Here is a 14,815-nt window from a genome sequence, read left to right as displayed (position 1 = left end):
ATTTTTTTTCTGCTACAGCAATATGAAGAAAACTGTTTCAAAAAATCATGATCTTGGTAATTCGTTTCATTATTGTGCTACAAAAATTACAAAGCGCAACTGCTACATCATCTCTTCCTACATCTTGCTATTATAACCCCCTTTTTTTCAAGCGACGTTTGCCGGGGTAGAGCCATTTGGCTTTTGGGTACAGTCTTGAATATAGTGCCCTTCGATTTGGCAAAGACTGGATCAATGAGAAAAAAAGGTATGTGAGCGGATCTTCTTTGTAAAAGTGGACAACACAACCTAAAGGCGTTCTTACCGACATATGTATCCAGCTGGAGGGGCTCGAGGTTTCTGTTCTGGACAATAATTGATCCAATGTCCAGGTTGACTACACAATCTGAAAAACAAATGTTTGAGCGTGAGAGACAAGAAAACCAAAAGAGTCTCAACCTTTCGTACCTGCAGCAATACCCTTCTGGGGGAACTGAGTTTCGATCGGGCGGTGGATGTGGGGCATGTTGTTGATATGGCTGCTGGTGTTGTTGTTGCTGTTGTTGACGAGGATTGGCAAATGCAGGATATGTTTGCCCACCACCGCCGCCTCGGTTGTATGAATCACCACCGTTGGACACTTGATATGGACGTTGATATCCACCAGGAGCAGGAGAGGTACCGTTTCCAGTTTGAGGTCGTCCATCTCCATAAGCTTTGAACATTGAGCAGTCTGGAAATGAAGGTTTCGATTTTTAAACGTGTGCATAAACATAGAGATAATGAGAACAGTAATTATTTCTTACTCTTCATCCAATGACCAGGTACGTAGCATAGTTTGCATATGTAGCCTTCATGAGGAATAGAATTGACTTCGTCAGCGCGTTGTTGAGGTACATAGTTGTTTCGAGGAGTCATGACACCAGTGAATCCAGCTATTCAGAAAGTAATCAGCATATTTGCAGCAAGTCAGTCTCAAAGACACAAAATACGCACTTTGTGGAGGTCGAGAATTTTGCCCAGGACGTTGTTGACGATGTTGATACGACTGGCCATTATTATTGTTGTGATGTTGGCTTGGCTGTTGTTGGGATTGTTGAGGTTGAGATTGCTGTTGTTGTTCTCGTTTTGATTGACTTGCTGCAATAGCTTCGGCCTTCTTTTTTATGGATTCCTCACGCTCGAGGTCAATGGCTTCAAATCGTTTAGCAAGACGTTCTTCCATGTCAGCTATAACAGCGTTGCGTTGCGGAAGAGTGAGTCGATGTTTTAGAGTGTTGCAGAGATGTATGTTTGCGAAACAAGAATCATTGGACAAACTGCAAGCGAATGACCAGGCATGTACAAATACATTTAAATAAAGAAGAATTGACGAGTCAAATGAATCGTTCGTTCCTTCCGAGGTCGAGGAGGCACAAAACACCACATGATAATTGCAACACAATCTCAGGGTAGATGCACCCGAGACACACCAAACAAGACCAAGGGTGGATACGAGATCAAGTACTAATGTACTCACATGTCATTTTTTGTGGTTTGGCATTTCCAAAGGGGTTTGGTTTGGTCGAAGAGGTTTGGACAATTTCTTCAGGATTTTGCAAATATTCTAATATCTTGATTGCAGCTGCCGAACGTCCACTGGCTGCAGAAGCTGCTGGCACTGGAGCTGATGAGGTCTCTTCTTGCATGGTTGGTTCCTAAATAGCAACGAGTATTAGGTGAGTTCTTGTGTTCGTATTGTCAGAGCAAGAGGCCCAGAACGATGATGGCTTGCATCGAAACTAAGAGTTATAGTATGTACTTGCCAGTTAATGTCCTGGTGCGCCCTTCTCCTGAGCTAATGTTGTTCTTATCTCGAGGGAACAGTGATTCGTCGTGTTGAGTGGTTCGGCAAAGACTCAACAACAAAGAAATCTAGAAAGAAATAACCGGAAATAACCGCGAAAGACTATTGGACTATAACTTCGGTTTGCTTTTTGACATTAGCCATATCTGCCAACCGAAAATTATTCGTCTTCTTCGCGTTCGTGAGTGAGATTTTTTATCTATATCTAGAAGCGATGTACAAAGGTAAATAAAAGATAGCTATATGCTATAAACATGCGAGTTGACAATTGTGAAGCGACTTATACGTCTTCCTCAACCTTACGTGATAACTATTGCTCTATAGCAAGTTTTGTTCTCAATTTATAGCAGCACGCACTTCCTTATCGGTACTGAATAGCAGCCTTCCTGTAGAGATTGCATACGATGCCAATGTGACTTCCGGCGATGAGAATCACCTGTTCCGTATATGTTCCGACAAACTTTCATATTTTTCTCACTCGCACATTGGCAATACGTTCTGCTAATTCACGAGACACTCTATTGCGATTACAATCCAAATACTGAAACTTGCTCATTTCGGTGGGTACAAGCTCAATGTACTGGTGGTTTGTGTTGAAGGGGATGAAGATTGATACCAGATTAGGACAAGTCAGCCACTTTTAGGGAATTCATTTCATCGTATGGATGGTAGATTGTCACCTCTTTGAGTTGGCTACCATATCTCGATATAAGAGACACAGCTTGTGTCTTGTTGGATGGTAACCCGATGGCTTCAAGATTTGGAATTGGGAATGTGACCTCTGGCTGGAACAAGATATAGCCGCCTACATTAATTTTGATAAGAGAGCTGGAATGTCGTTCAATAAGATTTGTTGCGATCCCTGATTGTCGTTCGGGTACGAGACATTGGCCAAACGTGACCTCTTCAAGCTTCGACTTTGCATCTGGAGTCGTCAGTGATTGTGCCATTTGAAGCCTCTAAGGCATCTACAGCTACTATCTTGAGATTTCGATACGCTGACAAGTCCCAATCCTCTGAGGCAAGGTTCCATCCAGCAATATCATCGGTACCAACTGAAAAGAATGATGTCAAGCTGTCGATGCTTAACTTTTGGGAGTCCTTGCAAGAGCAGTGACATATTCAGACGGTAAGGGCTAATAGAGATTCTAATTTTGATGTGGCGAATGGGGTTCACCAATGAGGCTGAGTCTAGGTATCCACGAATTTCAATGTTGAGTTTACAGTTAGGACTATGTCTGGCAAATGAGCGGGCGAGTTCTTCGTCGACGTCTGCCATGTGATCTGAATGGCCAAGCTCAATGGTATCTAGTTGTCGGGCATAGTTCATTATGCTCGGGCAAATTTGGATCATCGTGACTTGTCGGAGTCTGCTGCGCGCTAGCACACGAGTGATGCGTTGCTCATCAAGGATGAGGACGCTAAAGCTGCGTTAAGGTTAGTTAAAACATGTTGGAATTCCATCGACATGGTAAAGTTTACACATACCAGTCACAGGCGACATCATTCGTATGCTCTTCTAGTTGTATTTCTTCCAATTCCAGTAACTTGAGACGTTTATAGCATCTTGTCCAAATGATGTTTCATTTGCAAAAATGACGTCCAAACTATGAAAACAACCTGGAGACAGTGCCTTGTAAAGTATACGAAGAGCCTATTTAGGTAATTTTAGTTTGGAGCGTCATCGACTGCAACAACACCATCTTACACATTCCTTCCATTGTTTCGATGCAAGAGCAACGTGAGCAAGAGTCTTGACATCTATCAATCCGTCGATTTCTATATATTCGAGTATCTTGTCAGTCAGCTCAGCAGGCAGCCATGCTGTTGCAGCCAAAATTTGGACTTGTAAATGGAATATACTTTACATTATTACATTTCAAGGAATTCAAGCCAAACAGTGTTCAAGAAATGGCGAAGCCTTGCGCGAGAAGTTCCAAGGACTAAGACCTAGTGACCTAGTCGATGGTCGATCTGATATGCTGAGTTCTCGCCAATGAACGACACGCGACGCGAGCCCCAAACAAAAGTTCCACGTAAGGTGCAAGATGACTTTTTTATATAGTACAAACTACCAGCACTACTAGATTAGTAGAAATATCCTAGAATTTTACCACCAGTTTGCTATAAAAGATATTTGTTAATCACTGCGCAAACCACACAAGTCCAATACAAACCCGTATACACACCTTTCTACGAGCTTCTTGGTGATCCATGATACCAGCTGATGTAGTCAAAACCAAGAAACCGAATTGACGACTTGGCAACAAGTTGTTGACCCATTTTTCAACTTCAACCAATTTAAGATTGAATCGTGGTGAAATGACACCACACTTGTTGAGACGACCAGTCAATTGAATGATGATTTTGCCTGATCGATGGTCATCGACAACTTCGAATTCACCAATGTAACCTGTTGTGTTGAGAAGTGACCTGTTAGTTCAACATTTTGCCAACCCATCTTTAGTTCGAGAGTAAAACGCATATGCAGGTGAAATGTGACGACGGATTAAACCCCAACAATATCATGGTCAAACATAAAGGGGGTGTAAGTCCTCATCTCTAATTGCTCTATCGAAGCTTTATGTGGCCAATGCACATCATGATAGGTAGCAAACCGACCGTCTTTCAAGTTCCAATCAAGGAACTGACTTCGAGAAACAGTGCATCCATGGACTCGACAATCTGCAAACACATCTTAAATATACTTGCCATGCTTTTGCATCACAGACAAGAACTTGATGATGACTTTGGAAGATGGACGGATCAAGACTTGTCTCTTTCCTCTCTTTTCAGCGTTGATGATGGACTTTAAGCAGTCAGCCTGTAGACAATTCAAGAATAATGAATACACAATCCATAGTTGGTACAAAGGCCTACATTGCCTTACCAATACAGACATGCGAACCATGATTGTAAACTAGTTTTTAATCGACAGTGGGAGAAGGGGATATTCTAGAGGAAAATGAAAAGCGTGAGTATGCCAGGTTCTACATCCAAAACGCCACAATGATACCCCCGCCATCATCGTTGGATGCCAGCTTCATATGAGTGTCGCGTGTGTCATGTCGTTTGGCAGAAAAGGACTTGAGGCTCAACATCTTTTGACACGACTGCGATTCATAAAAGCTTAATTGCAGAGACATTTTTGAATTGAAATGTTGTTTCTTGAGAATACCAGTGTCGTTTGGGCCTGAATGAGCTCCTAAAGCTCAAAACAACCATCCCAAACAACAGAGTACAAGAATACAAGACATTCCCATTCATCTCATTGATATTGCTTGCTTTCATGAGTGTCTCTTCTCTTTGCCATTAAGAAGGATTCATGAGAGCGACTTTCGATAATGTTGGGGAATAGGTGTCCCTTCAACAAAAATCACTGATTGCTAACCAGAGAAGTAGCATACAATAGTCCATTCATGACATTCTGATCCACTATTCAGTCGTTTCAGACTTCCAAAATCAAGGGGAAGATGTTGTGCTGCTCATAACGACTTTTTTGCCAAAGATTGACATCCGACACGGTTTCTTGGTCTCATAGAATTCCTGGGCCTCGATGATAGCTTTTGGATATGAAGGTAGTCTCCTTTACCTGGTTTCTTGTTGGAACAGCGATGGATGGATGGGAGTGCTTAACTGCCAGTTGTCTGAACAAATGATGACAAAGATGTGACAAAGCAAATACAGGCTGAGAGGTCTATATTGGAAACTAATATTACAGTGAACAGTGACTTGAATCTTGAATCCTATGTTATATCACGACATATCGCGTAAATTTACTGCACTTGATCTCCACTTTGCGAATCGTGGCCCGTGTTCCCAAGTTCTTTCACAACCTCATTTTCATGATGACCGTTGGGAGCTACTACAGGCTCACACGTCGACACAACTTTCTGAGTAATTCCCATAAAGACAGGGTAGAGATTGGAATCCTTGAATCGATTCACAAAACTACCACCATCTTGTTCAACCATTGTAGTCAAGCTGGAATCTAGCGGTACTCGACCTGAAATAGACATAACATCAGTTAATCGAGACTCGAGCTCATTACTTCAATAATACAAGTGACAGGTCATCATAGAACTCACCAAGAAAAGGCACTTGGAACTCGGTAGCAAGAGCTTCTCCACCACCAGAGGAAAACAAGTCATGATGTTCAGCACAGTGAGGACATATGTAGCCACTCATATTTTCAACTATTCCCAGAATCGGTATCTTGACCTTCTTGCAAAAGCTGAGTTCTTTGCGAACATCTGATAGTGAGACTGCTTGTGGAGTGGTGACTATGACAGCGCCTTCTGGATTGTGTTCTTTTAGGTACTCGGCGATCGATATGTGCTCGTCCGAAGTTCCTGTAACAACGGAGTTGAGTAAGGCGTTTGTGATTCCCGGAATAGTTCTGATTGCTGTACCTGGTGGTGTATCAATGATCAGATAGTCTAGAGATCCCCATGTGACGTCCGTCAAGAACTGTTTGATCATAGCTATAATGAACATTGGTTCGTGAGCCTGTTGCTTGCAAATGCTTCAAGTTGTGAAAAGCTTTCGTACCATTCTTCTTAGGCCCTCGCCATATAACAGCATCGTCCTTATTCCGTAGCAAGAAGCCCAAAGACATGACAGCTAGCCTCTGCTCTTCATCGGCATACACTGGAACCCAACTTGAACGAGATGACAAATGTCAGCAAAATGTTTTGATCACAGACATCCAAGAGTACGATGAGCTTACCCAGTAGAAGCTTGCAATACTTGTCGATCATTGAGACCAAACATTCGTGGTATGCTCGGGCCAGTTAAGTCAATATCAAGCACTCCAACTCGTTTGCCACTTGCATGCAACGATAAAGCTAGCTCTGTCGACACAGTGGACTTGCCAACGCCACCTTTTCCCGATAGAACTAGTACTATATGCTTAACTCCGGCCAAGTTGGTTGCTACTTCGTCTGCCATTTTGTTGCTGTTTGGTTGGCCTTCTCGAAACGAAAAATCAAGCAATCAACCCGTCTATCTGCTTCAATTGAACGAGCTAGAACGAAAGAGGATTCATGCTAATACGCGACAGAACCTGATTAAGGTTGTCTCGAGGACTTGATCAAGACAGATCAGGACAGGAAAGGAAACAGGAAAACGCGACGATTCCTGAAACTCTTGGCAAAATCCATCTATTTGTTTTCACTCACTTCAATCTAGTTTCAGGCATTCTAATTCAAGTAATTCTAATTTGTTCTGGGCTCTATAATTTAGCTGGCCTCTTCTTCGACCTCATACGTGGGCCTGTCCAATTGACAGACACTACAGACGGACGATGGTCAGTGAGCAGTCATAAAGATTATCCGCAAAAAATGCTTGACAGACCAGCAAATCTACACGTACTTTGCCGAGCGACCATCAGGGGTGTTTTGTCGTGACCATCCCATATCCACATCTCTGCATCTCCACGACCACTCCATACGCGCTCTAGGGTGGTTGCTATAATGTAATTACGTTCTCCTTCCGGTGCTGCCTTTGGCGGCGAGAAGTAGTGACATGAGAAGCAGATGGAGCCAGAGTATCTCGTTTGCCACATAGCGGTGACGGGGGGTACAGTGTATGCATCGCACATTGCTGCTAGCTGCGCCCAGTCGAATGGACGATTTCCTCCGAAAGCGAAATACGCAGCTGGATGTACACCCTTCCTTCCATGAGACAAGTCCTTCTTGATCAGTTTGCGGACGAGCACCATGCTAGCATCCATATCTTCTTGTGGTAAACGTCCATGAGGTATTCCAGAACCTGGGAGCGACGATCGTTTTGGTCGTTCAACACAATCCTCGTAGGATGGTAGTGTTGGGCACTCTAGCATCTCCTGATTAAACTTGAATATCTCTTCGGCGTCCTTGTACATGTTTATCCCAGTCAATTGGACTGTAAACATTGCCTTTCCAGTAGACTCGATTCGAGCTGTGCCGGTAACATAAGCCAAATCTACGCACAATTGATTCACTACATAAGATATTTCAGAAGCAAACGATGGAGTGAGGACCCACTTTTCCCAGCATGTAATACGTCCAACGTAATGATCAAGGTCGACTTTGGAGGTGGAGCTCCGATACATTGGACCTGAATGAATACATAAACGTAGGAGTGAGGTCAGAGACCATTTAGCGAGCGTTCTTGAAAGAATGACGTACGTGAGAGATCAGAGGATGAGGAAATCGACCTGGATATTCATCTTCGAGGTATCGCAGACACACATTGACTGCACAACCGTTTACCTATTTTTCCGACAAAACATGGATTAGCATTTTGTGATGATAGAGACAAGAGAGTAAAGAGACCCAGCCGCCCCAAGTTCCTCTATCATAGAATACAGTAAGCGTTAAGAGTCAATCAATTCCGACTTGAGCCGCTACTTACCCAGAGTGGATCAAAAAACTGTCTGTTTCGATAAAATGGCGATACTGGTTCTTGGATACACGAGCAAGTTTGGTGACTCCATCGAATGGGCGAACCGTCTCAGCAGCAGCGAGTGACATCTTATCGTTCGAGTGGGTCTTTTGTTATCTAGTAACGAACGTGATTCAGCTGGGTTTGTTCTTGGTTTTGTTGGTTTGTTTTGAGAGTGAAGTGGTAAAGCACAAGTGGAAGTACAATACAGAAGTCAAGGACGTCTGTGCGGCGTTCAAACTACGGGTAGTTCTTGCGGGAGTTTTCCAAAGCTTGATGATGGAGCAATTGCTGCTCCATGTGGGGGCATCAGGCAAGGAACGCACTAGATCAACTGTAGAACACGTATAATTACTTGCAAAACACTCATGTCTTCAGCCTCTCGCTTGCATCAGCTTGGGTGTGAGTTTAATCGGACTGGTAAACAATGTAACTAATGTAAGAACTCAACAGGGGCAAGCAACAAGTCTGTTGTTGTTGGTACGCACGTCTTGTTTCGAAGAGGACGTGATTGTTCGTAAATTCCGCCAACTTGACGTCCAAATTTGCTTTAAATGCTTATGATTTTTTGCTTGTGTACATGTTTTACCACTGTTTCGACAACACACAATGCTGTTTGACTTTGGACTTTGATCAAACGCATCACTCGTTTCGACACACCAAAGAAAGTCCCAATAATGGCAGAAGCACCCGTCATTTACGAGGCCGTATATTCGGGCGTCCCAGTGTATGAGATGATGGTCCAGGACAATATCCCAATAATGCGTAGGACCAGCGACTCGTGGCTGAACGGCACGCAGATCCTCAAGATCTGTGGGTTATCTAAGCCGGTTCGTCGTGTCTATTCAATTCCTCTTATTCTCCCTATCTTTTGGATGCTGTTTTTTCAAAAACATTTGAACATTTCTTGCTGATCTCTTCACACTCTATTAGAAAAGAACAAAGATTCTCGAGAAGGAAGTATTACTAGGCCAGCACGAAAAAATACAGGGTGGATACGGAAAATATCAAGGAACTTGGTATGTTGTTGGGTGTGTGGGCGTGTTTCAGCAACAGGTTTGGCGGTCTAGTCATGACCCAGCATGCAATCTTGGTTCAAATCTTGATGTCCGCTTGTTAAATTTATATCCATCTAGAATTATTCAGACACTCATCACTCCTCACAAACTCTAGGATCCCTATGGAACAAGGACGGGCTTTGGCTCAGCGTTACGGAGTGGAAGACATCATTCTACCTATACTTTTGTTTGATCCAACTACACAATCCGTAGGTCCAAAGCCCGCTTCCATTAGAGCAGCAGAAGCTGCTGCAAGTGCTGCCACGCGTGCAAGCCAACGACAAAAACGGGCACCCATACCTCTAGTGGATACATATTATGGCATACCTCCTGGCGAAGAAGAAGCTAGCTCCAATCAGGCATACTCACCGAGATCACCGTATGCTTATAATAATGGTGGTGCATCAGGTCGTAGAAGTAAAGGTCAAGATTGGGGTGCGGGTTTTGCAGACGGCAAAGAAGAACAACTTGGGAGGATGGACGACATATCTGATCGACGAGCTGCGTCACCATCACCCATGCCAATTGGTAGTCGACGTCAACGAGAAGTCATGACTCACGAACAACGACAACGAGAAGCCTTAATGAATATATTTATTGACGATGCTGCTGCTACACTGGACGTCTTACGAGAGTCTCATCCACCCTTCCAAATCGATCTGGAGTTTATACTAGATGATCAAAACCATACCGCATTGCACTGGGCTGCAGCCTTGGCTCGAATTAATGTCATGAAGGCTTTGCTAGCTGCCGGGGCAGACGTACACCGTGTAAATATAAACGGCGAAACTCCATTGATACGCTGTGTCATGGTCACCAATAATTACGACAGTGAAACCTTCCAACAAACATTCGACTTTTTACGTGATGCCGTCAGACATGTGGATCATGATAATCGAACCATATTCCATCATATCGCCTGTACTGCCGGTGTCAGAGGACGATCAGCGGCAGCTAAAACCTATATATCCGTCGTATCCAACTATTTCGAGTCTCATCCCCGAGTTGATGATGCCACATTTCTAGATGCTCAAGACAAGGCTGGAGATACTGCTCTTCATATTGCTTGTCGAGTCTCTTGTAAAACTGTAGCACAATCTCTGGTTAGGCTGGGATGTAGGCGAGATATTCCAAATAGTGCAGGTGTCAAGGCTGAAGATTTGTCAAAGGACTATCCTAAACTCCTACGTGTATTGACCACGGACATTTCTGTAAGTGTCACTGCCAGCAGTGATTCTCTTCAATCAATATCCCCACAAGCATTTATTTTAGGATTTCACGGATGTCGCTATGGAATCCAGCGATGAAGAGTTTGAGGATGTTGACGAAGATGTCCCAACTCCACCACCCATTGCGGACGATGCTGACTTTGCATACGGTTCAAGTGTAGAGGCTAGAGAACGTATATTGGCCAATGGAGCTGGTGCTCAACTCATCTCAGGTATTGCCTTTTTACAGGAATGGAATCGACTTTTTTTCCCCTCGCCAGATGCATTTTGGTTTCCCATCCTGGTGCTAAACTCAACCTCCAATATCTAGTGGTGCAAGATATCGTCGATGACGCTCAACGTGAATTTAGAATTCTAGCGAGGCAAACTGAAGAAGAAATAAGGATTACACAAGATGAAATGAATGCTGCCTCAGATCAGCTGGAGCAGGCACGTAAAGAACAAGATCAGCTACAAGCAGCCAGTCTACAACTAGAAGAAGTGAAAGATCGTGTACGAATTCTACAACGGCAACTTGAACGTATGGTCAAAATCCGAATCTCAAATCTGGAAACACCTCCACCAGCTGCATCTGTTACACCTGAAGAGTTGGCTGCTGAACTCGCACAACTAAGACGTCGTCTGGATTACTCGAGTGATGCTAAAAAAAGATTGAGTGAAGAAACAGAAACGAGTCGCGCTGCAGCTGAAGAACGAATAAAACGACTAAAGAGGCTGATTTCAATATGTACAGAACTGCCAGAAGATGAAGTGGTTGTAGAGGATCTGGTTGAAGCTCTGACTTCAGAATAATGATAAATAATATGGATTGCTGTTGGTATGGTGGGGAGATTTTTGTAGACATGTAGCATTGAACCATGTATAGCATCAACTGCTTATATTAAACATTCTTCTAAAGTTTATTTTTACTACTATCAGCCAGTTTGGCTTTGTTGTCATCTAGCCACTGTGACAAGATGGAATTGAGCACAGCTTTTGCCTCCCACATCACCCAATGTGAAGAGTCTACTTGTTTCATTGTCAACTGCGGGACAAGTTTCTTGTCTTTCATGATCTCGGCCATGGCGGGTTTCAAAGATGGATCGTGCATTGCAACAACCTGGAGCAAATGGTGAGTAGTCACATCAGCAAGAGATCAGCAAATCGACATCTGCATCACTTTTCTTACCATCAGAACAGGGATTGGCAAAGTCTTTGGCAATGAAAGTTCATCGTCGAAGTTGATTTTCCGAGTTCGATACCAGTTTAAGGACCCGTGGAACTTGCGTTGAGTATAATGGCGGACGTAATAGTCCAATTCCTAGCAAAGTAATGGGCTCAAATGATGAATCTGATGGCAGCACAACTACAATTCAAGTTTTACCTGACGAGAAATGTACTTGCTGAGTTTGATGTCCCTTGGTACATTGTGTAAACCGGAGGGAGGAATTCTCATAATCCCAGGTGATTCTTCTTTGCCTCTCATAGTCCCACGAAAGAAGAACTCCACATTGGCTTCCAATTCGGCGTCGGTTTCAGGTTTCTCGTACCAAAGCTGATGATCAAGTCAGCTCAAGCAATTCAAAGAATAACAAGCGATGTCCAACGTACCTGATAATCGAACTGAGGAAGGTATTTGTCCACCATGACTTGCTATATGAGGTTCGGTCACCATGCGACGATTCCCAACAATTGCATTATGACTTCTTACCAATGGGATGTATTCAGATGATGGAGGTTGATAAGGAGTGCATACAGACATGATGCCTTTAATACGATCGGGGTAATGCAGAGCCATTCTGTACCCAAGTGCTCCTGCAATAAAACAAATTATCACCTGATGGGGATACTTCGGTCAGCATTCTTTGACGTTAGGTTTTACCTCCCCAATCTAAACAAAAGTCAAATGAGATTGGAAGTTAATTTCAGGTCGTATTCGTTCAATATCATCCGCATCTGTGTGTTGCATTGCATGTATACAAACAAAAACGACGTGCACTTACCATGTTGAAGCAATATGACTTGCTTTGCTCCCGCGACTGACTCTACGATATCGAGCACGATGGCTCCGACCGACTTAAAGGAATAGATCTATCACAGATGGTCGCGATTAGTAAGCAAACAATCCAGCAAAGGGCTCCACGACTAGACCAACTTTGAGGGATTCGTGATCATTGGCTGTAGGCGCATCAGATTGTCCATATCCTAAGGTACTTGATGTCAAAACTGCGACACAATTCCGTAGTTGATATATTTGGAAACACGGCAACAAGCCTGCAGTACAACTCAGAGGTTTATTCCGGAACATACCAGGTAGATCAAATGAAAATACCCGGTAGCCTTTTTGTACCAGAGCTGGGATCTATTTTACAAAATGTTTGTATTACGAAGGTTTGTAAGGGCAAAACTGGAAATCAGAATTGACACTAAATCAAATGTGCTTGAACGAGAGCGTTGTTTTATTTACCTGGTACCTGAAGTCGTACCAAAGACCAGGGAAACCATGTAAACAGACAATTACGTCTCCATTCTTTGGACCTTGATCAACATAATCTAGCCAAAATGGTAAGCGTGAGTGTTTTCAATGTTACGCATTTCGAACAGTAGAAACATCGGTCCATACGAATTCGAAGCCGTTGGCCACCATGGCCCTTGGAACTATACGCGAACTGATGATTGAAAGTTTCATCAGGCTTTAGCGGATCCATTGTGTTGCTAAGTCACACTGAAAACAAGCACACAAGTTTAAGCTCAGCTGCCCTGCAAACACCGAAAAGCTTGAAGCGAACATAAATCGAACGAGAATGTACTTCAAAGTTGTAATCACGCTGATCGCCATGTGCGCATATGCATCTGCGGCGCCGAAATACGTGTCATTGGGCAATCTGGCCTTCCAGAGCAATGTGAAAGTCACGACTTACACGACAAATATTCCGGATACGGTAAGGATCTAACCGGATCTGTTTTAATGCATACTTATCAATGATTTTCACTCTTAGTTGATTGCCTTGAACAACACTGGAACTCCAAGGGGTATGTGCCGAATTGTGAAGTTTCGTCGCAATGCGATCGGTGCTAGCACACTAGTCATATCGTGTCCCAAAGATCACAATTCCATTTTTCATCTCGTTCTTTATTGATTCCATCGTCTCCTCTCGTCGCATTCCAGCTCATAGTCTGGACACATTGTTGGCATTGGCCATTACACGACCAGGCATCATCGCAGCATTGTCAGCTCCTAGTGTGACACTATGGGCTCCCACAGACGTCGCCTTCAACAGCTTTGTCCACATGAATCCAGGTCTGAATCTTAGTGGTGACGCTGTAACCGAAGTAAGTTTGGTTTTTCGACAATCCAGCAGCCTGGTTGATGGTCTGCGTGCTTTGGTGTTTCGGCAAATTGCTGATTATATCTACTCTCTTCACATAGACACTTGCCTTCCACGCAGTCCCAAACTTTGTTTACAAGCCTGATCCGGATGTGCCATTGACGATTGTTCCAACCGCCCAAACTCCTTTGCAAAGCATCATCACCTATGACGGAACAGCCGTAAATGTGCAATATGCTGGCTTGTTTCAGGGCAAAGTTATTGAGAGCTTGGTCTGCTCAAACGGTAATTGGGTGTTTCTGCTTTGTTGTTGGGGTTGACTCAAAAGAATCTTTCTAACTTGGTTGATTGAATAACCAAAAAGGCATCATTCATGTCGTCAAGAAAGTCCTGGCTTTGCCAACTACAGTCAGTGCAACTGCTGCCCAAGTTCCAACGTTGAGTGAGCTGGTTGATGCTCTTGACGCAACAAACTTGACTTCAACCATCGACAATCTCAACGCCGTCACAGTTGTAAGTGTGTCAATAGAGAAACAACTGGAGCACAGTCTGACCATCCTGACCGGTTGCTTTTTCCAATAGTTTGCACCAATCAACAGTGCTTTTGATGCTATCAGCGACGTAACGGCTACTCTAAACACCTCTCAATTGGCGTCAGTTTTGGAGTATCACGTCATTCCAGCCACGGCGTTTTCTACCCAATTGAAAGATGGAGAGCAATTCACCACCGTATTGGGTCAAACTCTGACAGTGTCGTTGGCTGATGGCAAAGTCACTATAATTGGTGCTGGAAGGTATACTCGTGGAGATAACGGTTTGGAACAAGTAGATCGAAATGCTAACGAATATCACTTGTTCAACTAGCAACGCCACCGTCGTCATGGCCAACGTGCAAACTAGCAACGGTGTCGTTCATGTCATTGACACTGTGTTGATTCCAAAGCTATAAGTAGTGCGTATGTGTGCTTT

At 43.6% G+C, this 14,815-nt stretch overlaps 5 protein-coding genes across 5 annotated transcripts; 2 read left to right on the top strand and 3 right to left on the bottom strand.

Annotated features, from left to right (window-relative positions):
• Positions 1 to 3,913: 3,913 nt before the first annotated feature.
• On the bottom strand, positions 3,914 to 4,736 carry SmJEL517_g02274 (uncharacterized protein; the record flags this gene model as incomplete). The annotated part of the gene is made up of 4 exons (XM_031168202.1): positions 3,914 to 3,949; positions 4,015 to 4,258; positions 4,534 to 4,649; positions 4,716 to 4,736. The coding sequence occupies 4 exons, from the start codon at positions 4,734 to 4,736 to the stop codon at positions 3,914 to 3,916; spliced, it is 417 nt and encodes a 138-aa protein (XP_031025785.1).
• Positions 4,737 to 5,601: 865 nt separating this feature from the next.
• SmJEL517_g02273 (uncharacterized protein) lies at positions 5,602 to 6,775 on the bottom strand (the record flags this gene model as incomplete). The annotated part of the gene is made up of 5 exons (XM_031168201.1): positions 5,602 to 5,831; positions 5,914 to 6,177; positions 6,238 to 6,309; positions 6,377 to 6,486; positions 6,555 to 6,775. The coding sequence occupies 5 exons, from the start codon at positions 6,773 to 6,775 to the stop codon at positions 5,602 to 5,604; spliced, it is 897 nt and encodes a 298-aa protein (XP_031025788.1).
• A 2,153-nt stretch (positions 6,776 to 8,928) lies between these two features.
• Positions 8,929 to 11,330, top strand: SmJEL517_g02272 (uncharacterized protein; the record flags this gene model as incomplete). Its single annotated transcript, XM_031168200.1, has 5 exons — positions 8,929 to 9,081; positions 9,185 to 9,270; positions 9,425 to 10,520; positions 10,582 to 10,750; positions 10,849 to 11,330. 5 exons carry the CDS (start codon positions 8,929 to 8,931, stop codon positions 11,328 to 11,330), a joined length of 1,986 nt encoding a protein of 661 aa, XP_031025787.1.
• A 100-nt stretch (positions 11,331 to 11,430) lies between these two features.
• On the bottom strand, positions 11,431 to 13,225 carry SmJEL517_g02271 (uncharacterized protein; the record flags this gene model as incomplete). Its single annotated transcript, XM_031168199.1, has 11 exons — positions 11,431 to 11,637; positions 11,707 to 11,838; positions 11,902 to 12,072; positions 12,129 to 12,170; positions 12,229 to 12,332; positions 12,400 to 12,408; positions 12,521 to 12,608; positions 12,673 to 12,722; positions 12,828 to 12,879; positions 12,985 to 13,070; positions 13,141 to 13,225. The coding sequence occupies 11 exons, from the start codon at positions 13,223 to 13,225 to the stop codon at positions 11,431 to 11,433; spliced, it is 1,026 nt and encodes a 341-aa protein (XP_031025790.1).
• A 96-nt stretch (positions 13,226 to 13,321) lies between these two features.
• Positions 13,322 to 14,795, top strand: SmJEL517_g02270 (uncharacterized protein; the record flags this gene model as incomplete). Its single annotated transcript, XM_031168198.1, has 7 exons — positions 13,322 to 13,459; positions 13,517 to 13,550; positions 13,687 to 13,850; positions 13,948 to 14,131; positions 14,211 to 14,359; positions 14,429 to 14,640; positions 14,711 to 14,795. The coding sequence occupies 7 exons, from the start codon at positions 13,322 to 13,324 to the stop codon at positions 14,793 to 14,795; spliced, it is 966 nt and encodes a 321-aa protein (XP_031025789.1).
• Positions 14,796 to 14,815: the final 20 nt, after the last annotated feature.

The sequence above is a fragment of the Synchytrium microbalum genome (genome assembly GCF_006535985.1).
Source record: "Synchytrium microbalum strain JEL517 chromosome Unknown SmJEL517_scf0009, whole genome shotgun sequence".
In the NCBI taxonomy this organism is placed as follows: Eukaryota; Fungi; Chytridiomycota; class Chytridiomycetes; order Synchytriales; family Synchytriaceae; genus Synchytrium; species Synchytrium microbalum.
This window is presented reverse-complemented; position numbering and strand designations above follow the sequence as displayed.